General features: G+C 45.8%; 1 protein-coding gene across 1 annotated transcript; it reads left to right on the top strand.

The window, feature by feature from the left end:
• The first annotated feature begins 1842 nt into the window (after nt 1–1842).
• LOC140015866 (uncharacterized) lies at nt 1843–5362 on the top strand. Its single transcript, XM_072068693.1, has 6 exons — nt 1843–2069; nt 2508–3250; nt 3440–3980; nt 4140–4776; nt 4900–5240; nt 5359–5362. The coding sequence occupies exons 1-6, from the start codon at nt 1843–1845 to the stop codon at nt 5360–5362; spliced, it is 2493 nt and encodes an 830-aa protein (XP_071924794.1).
• Nucleotides 5363–6128: the final 766 nt, after the last annotated feature.

Genomic DNA, 6128 nt, shown 5'->3' on the forward strand with positions numbered 1-6128 from the left:
TGTCGAGTGGAGTGTTATCTACTCGACTAACGGTATACTCGAGTATTACCACCCATGTTTCGTATGGCATGCGGGCCCGGAATAGGGGGTTGATCGGTGGACGGAAATTGGCGTGTAGCGGAGTTTATTTGGACTTGGAATTACTTGAAAGTTGACGGAGTGTCGACTACCACTTGACCAAGCTGGAATGGAGCCGTAACATGAATACCGTATCCTTATATGTGAATGTGCATCTAATACTACTTGACTAGCTGAAGTACTATTTCCTTGATTTGACTTGTTTGCTCGCCATTTCACTTTTATTTTGCTATAACTTGGTTGCTGACCAATTTGATATTTGGGAACTTCACTGAGCTTTGGCTCACCCCGTTAGTTTGTTTTCCTTACAGGGGTACGGGTGACGCGAGAGACTTGTAAAAGACTAGTGTAGCCGTTTGTTTTGACTTTTGACTTTTTGGTCTTGTACTCGCGCTATTCCTCGAACGAAACATGTTGTACTTGGATTGTATACGTTTTGTACTAGTTGGTGTATTAAGACTTTGTACCTGACTCCTATCAATGTAAATTATAAGTCTGAATCGTGAATATTATTTATGGTGCATGGTTGTGTATTTATGATTCGATTGAGATAGTGAGTGAGTCCTGGCGAGAGCTGGGCAGGCGGTCCGCCGAACCCTTTGGTACGCCTTAGGGAGAGGTGGGGTCGTCACAGGTGGTATCAGAGCTTAGGCTTGAATTGATCTGGATAGTTTGAGTGCTTGACTTGATAGGCTAGGGTTTTATTATCGAGTTTAGCCTTAGCCTTGTTTTGTGCTTGATGTGTACTTACCTTTGCAATGTTATTTGCAAACTTAGGTGATGGCAGACACTGACTCTTCTGGGGGTGCTGGACCGTCCCAGCCTGCACCTACTGACATACCGATCGAGATACCTACTGAGGTGCCTGAGGTGCCTACTGACGCACCTACTGACGCTCCCGTGGTCGAGCCATATCTAGCGGGCCCTGTATGTCGCGTGATCACATACCAGGAGGTTCCCGGCGGGCCAGCGCAGCGGTGGTCCCCAGCGCGCAAGATCCGGCGCTGCGATTGCTGGAAGACCTACTCTTACCCTGACCGAGTAGTGCTTGCTATAGATGACGATCGGAGACGATTGGGTAGCACCAATCGTAGGTGCTTTGCGGAGATAGAGCGTCTCCAGGCCACTCTCCGAGATCAGGGAGCTCGGATACGATAGTTGGAGGCCGCGGTTCTGGCAGAGCAGCAGCAGTCAGATGCTTACCGTGATCAGGCTCATGCGGTGACTGGACGTTTGATGCACATAGTTGGCCATATACGAGACCGGACTGACCACATCCTGACCAAGTGCGAGGCACTTGTTGAGGACGTGATCCAGGACTTGGCCGAGGAAGGCCAAGCGCCTGTAGCTCCTGCCGCTCCCGGTGCCCCTGAGGAGGATCCAGAGGAGGATCCTGAGGAGGACATGGAGGAGGAGCCGAGCGCGTCCTCGGAGTCAGTTGGGTCGGCGTCTAGCCAGACCACTTGTTAGGATCGGGGTTTTAGGAGGTTTTGTGGGCTAGTTAGGAACATAGTGGGACGACATGTCTTCTTTTGTTTTTGTTTTAGACGTGTCCTGGTGGATATAAATATCTTTTGTTCTATGTTCCTTGGCTGTTATAGCCTTTGACTACGTGACTTGTTGGCCTGTATATACGACTTGTTTGATATGTAAATAAAGTGCTTGTTTCTTACGTGTTTATTTGCCTCTAGTTATATTGTTGCAACGCGATATATGAGTCGTACCTTACCCCGTTTATATGTTCTAGTTGGTTGACTCTCAAACATGGAGGATAAAAGGAGTTGGACCAAGAAAACTAATCGAGAACGCGGTTCCAGGCGAGGCCGTGAGGGTGAGCAAGTACAGGAACCGGTGCCTGAACCGATAGAGGAGAGGGAGGCAGCGGTTGAACAGCAACCTGAACCCCAGACTGCCGGGGGAGATCAGGTGGCCACTGCCATCCAACAGATGACTAATATTTTGACTCGGTTGGTGGAGCAACAGGGTCAAGGGTCTGTAAATCAACCTAGAGACCCTGATTCGGGGCAAGATAGAGCCTTGGAGAGATTCCAGAAGTTCTCTCCACCCAAATTCTTAGGAGGACCAGACCCGTATGAAGCTGAGAAATGGCTGGAGACCATGGTAAATATCTTTGCTGCCCTAAACTACACTGAGGAGAGACAAGTCCAATTTGCCGTATTCCAATTTGAAGGGCCAGCTAGGGCTTGGTGGAATGTAGTGAGGGCCAAGTGGGAGAGAGAGAAAACTGCCTGGACTTGGCTAAACTTTGTACGGGACTTCAACGAAAAATACTTTCCACCCATCGTCCAGGAGAAGAGAGAGGACGAATTCATTAAACTCCGTCAGGGACTGATGAGTGTAACTGAGTATGAGACTCAGTTTACCAAATTGTCTAAATTCGCTCCCGAATTGATTGCTACGGAACCAAGGAAAGTACGAAGGTTTATACAAGGGTTAAATGTGGAATTGCAAGAAGCCTTAGCAGCGGTCCAAATCAATACTTTCACGGAGGTTCTGGAGAAGGCTTTAAGGATAGAAACTGCTAGGACGCAAGTAAGGAATTTCCACGCTAAGCGGAAAGGGGCACCTAGTGGAGCCCAAGGGTCGGTACGAGGCGAGCGGAGCATGCCACCCGCTAAATCCGGTCGTGGAGCTGGAAGTGGACGATTTTCGAACACGTTTAGGGGCAGTGCTCCGAGAGGGAATGCCCAGAGGGGAGGCCAGGGCGGTAGAGGTCAAGGTAGAGGTTTTACTCAGGGAGGTCAAACCTCCACTCCCCGAGTGACATGTGGGTATTGTGGAAAATTGAACCACACTGAAGACGAGTGCTGGAGAAAGGCTCGGAAGTGCTTGAGGTGCGGAAGTGCGGATCATCAGATGGTCAACTGTCCGCTAATCAGTGACACTCAGTCGACTGCCAGGTCAAACCCAAAGCCGACTACTGCTGGAGGGGCTAGGTCGAGGGTACCGGCCAGAGTGTACTCGCTAGATCAAACAACTGTGCTTGAACCAACCAAGGTGGTAGAAGGTACAATCCCTGTTTTTCACCGGTTAGCTAGAATTTTAATAGACCCCGGTGCTACTCACTCTTTTGTTAATCCTGCATTTATGCTTGGAATTGACTCGAAAGTTGAAAGGTTACCTTATGACTTAGAGGTAAGAACACCTACAGGTAATCAAACTTTGCTTGCGAATGAGGTATATAGGAGTTGTGATATTTGGATTGGCGAACGGAAATTGGTAGTGGACCTCATTAGTCTAGCCATTAAGGGGTATGATGTTATCCTAGGTATGGATTGGCTAGCTCACTATCATGCTCGAGTAGATTGTAAGATGAAAGTGGTCGAATTTTGTATACCAGGGGAGGCAACTCTAAAGCTTGATGTGAGGGGTATGATAGCCTCTTCTGCACTTATTTCGGGTATAAGGGCTAGGAAGTTGCTTAGTCGTGGGGCTCGTGGTTACCTAGCTTTTCTAATTAACACTCCGGGAGAAAAGACTAAGTTGGAAGACATGCCAGTAATCAGTGAATACCCGGACGTATTTCCGGAAGAATTGGAGTCTTTGCCACCCGAAAGGGAGATTGAATTTAAGGTTGATTTAGTACCCGGAACCACTCCCATCTCTAAAACTCCTTATCGTATGGCACCCGCTGAGCTCAAGGAGTTGAAGGTGCAACTGCAAGACTTGCTAGAACGAGGGTTTATTCATGAGAGCGAGTCTCCATGGGGAGCTCCAGTTCTATTTGTTAAGAAAAAGGACGGGAGTTTAAGGTTGTGCATTGACTATCGAGGATTGAATGCAGTAACCATTAAGAATAAATATCCCTTGCCCCACATAGATGAGTTATTTGATCAATTACAAGGGGCTGTAGTGTTTTCCAAGTTGGATCTGCGACAAGGGTACTATCAGTTGAGAATTAGAAAGGAGGATGTGCCAAAAACGGCATTTAACACTCGATATGGGCATTTTGAGTTCGCTGTGATGCCTTTTGGTTTAACCAATGCCCCGGCAGCATTCATGGACATGATGCATCGAGTGTTCAAACCTTACTTGGATAGGTTTGTAGTGGTGTTCATTGATGATATCTTGGTGTATTCGAGGTCAAGGGAGGAGCATGAACAACATTTGCGGATAGTATTGCAAACCCTAAGAGAGCACCAACTGTTTGCTAAGTTCAGTAAGTGTGAATTTTGGTTGGAAGAGGTGGGGTTTTTAGGTCATATAATTTCGAAAGATGGCCTTGCTGTAGACCCGGCGAAAGTGGAAGCTGTGGCTAAATGGAAACAGCCAGAAAATCCCACCGAGGTGCGAAGTTTTCTAGGTCTAGCAGGATACTACCGCAGATTTATAAAGAATTTCTCGAGGATTGCAGGACCCTTGACTAACCTGACCAAGAAACAAGGAAAGTATATTTGGGACGTTAAGTGTGAAAATGGTTTTCAAGAGCTTAAGAAACAATTCACTATGGCTCCAGTTTTAGCTTTGCCCAGTGGAAAGGATAGTTATACGGTTTATACCGATGCTTCAAAAGAAGGGCTAGGGTGCGTGCTGATGCAGAATAGGAAAGTGATTGCCTACGCATCCCGAAAGTTAAAAACTCATGAGCAAAATTACCCGACCCATGACTTGGAACTTGCAGCTGTAGTGTTCGCTTTGAAGAAATGGCGACATTATCTCTATGGTGTAACTTTCGAGGTTTATACGGATCATAAGAGCCTTAAGTATCTATTTTCTCAGAAGGAGTTAAATCTAAGACAACGTCGGTGGGTAGAGTTCTTAGAGGATTATGATTGTACAATTAACTATCATCCTGGAAAGGCCAACGTTGTAGCAGATGCTTTAAGCCGGAAGGCTCAACTGGCAAGTTCTATAGTGAGAGAGTGGGGCCTATTGGAAGATGTATGTGAGTGGAAACCTCGTTTGGAATCGGAAAAGGTGGTTTTTGGAAATATTGAGACGAAATCGGCATTGATGGAACGAATCAAAGAGGGCCAAGTGAAGGATCCAATAGTGCAGAAGTGGGTAGAGAGAGTGAAGAAAGGGGAGTTACCTAATTTTAATCTAAGCCCTGATGGAATTTTAAAGTTTCGAAATCGTGTCGTGGTACCTAGGGATGAGGAATTGAAAAGGGAGATTTTAGAGGAATCACATTGCTCTAGGTATACGGTGCACCCAGGGAATAATAAAATGTACCAAGATCTTAGGAATCTGTATTGGTGGGAGAAAATGAAGGCGGAGATTGCCCAGTTTGTGCAAAAATGTCTTACGTGCCAACAGGTGAAAGCTGAGCATCAAAAGCCGTCAGGTTTGTTACAGCCTTTAGAGATCCCTGAGTGGAAGTGGGAGCACATAACGATGGATTTTGTGTCAGGATTGCCACGAACACAAAAGGGGCATGATGCAATTTGGGTAATAGTGGATCGATTGACTAAGACTGCACATTTTCTGCCAGTAAATATGAAATATTCCTTGGAGAAACTTGCTAAACTTTATATGGATGAGGTAGTGAGACTACATGGGGTACCAGTGAGCATTGTATCTGATAGAGACCCTAGGTTTGTATCCCGATTCTGGCAGAAATTACAAGAGGCTCTAGGAACTAAGCTGAGTTATAGCACAGCGTATCACCCGCAAACTGATGGACAATCTGAGAGAACTATTCAAACTCTTGAGGATATGCTGAGAGCCTGTATTGTGGATTTTAAAGGAAGTTGGAGCCAATACTTGACTTTGGTTGAATTCGCGTATAACAATAGTTATCATTCCTCTATTCAAATGGCTCCAAGAATCAAATAATACTTGTAATTTTCACACTTTATTAGATCAGAAATGTTATCAAATGTAGAAAAATATTTTTGCCTTATTGAAACATTTTTTATGAATGCAGGGGAGGGGAAAAACAAAAGAAAAATAACCCGAGTTAGTAAACAAGACTGCAAAATCGGTATGCATGTCCTATGGGGGAACCCTTTTTGTGGCAAAGGTAGGCCTAGCATGAAAATGCAATCCTCTAGGGTAGGCACCATACAATACCTGATGAATCCGAT

Source organism: Coffea arabica, chromosome 10c (assembly GCF_036785885.1).
Source record: "Coffea arabica cultivar ET-39 chromosome 10c, Coffea Arabica ET-39 HiFi, whole genome shotgun sequence".
NCBI classification, from domain to species: Eukaryota; Viridiplantae; Streptophyta; class Magnoliopsida; order Gentianales; family Rubiaceae; genus Coffea; species Coffea arabica.

Bases quoted from the DNA above. Each gene is read 5' to 3' on its own strand.
- LOC140015866 (XM_072068693.1), top strand. From the start codon at position 1,843: ATGGAGGATAAAAGGAGTTGGACCAAGAAAACTAATCGAGAACGCGGT. The intron at 2,070-2,507 runs GTCTGTAAATCA...TACGGAACCAAG, and splicing joins GTGGAGCAACAGGGTCAAGG to GAAAGTACGAAGGTTTATAC. The intron at 4,777-4,899 runs GTTTATACGGAT...CATCCTGGAAAG, and splicing joins TCTATGGTGTAACTTTCGAG to GCCAACGTTGTAGCAGATGC.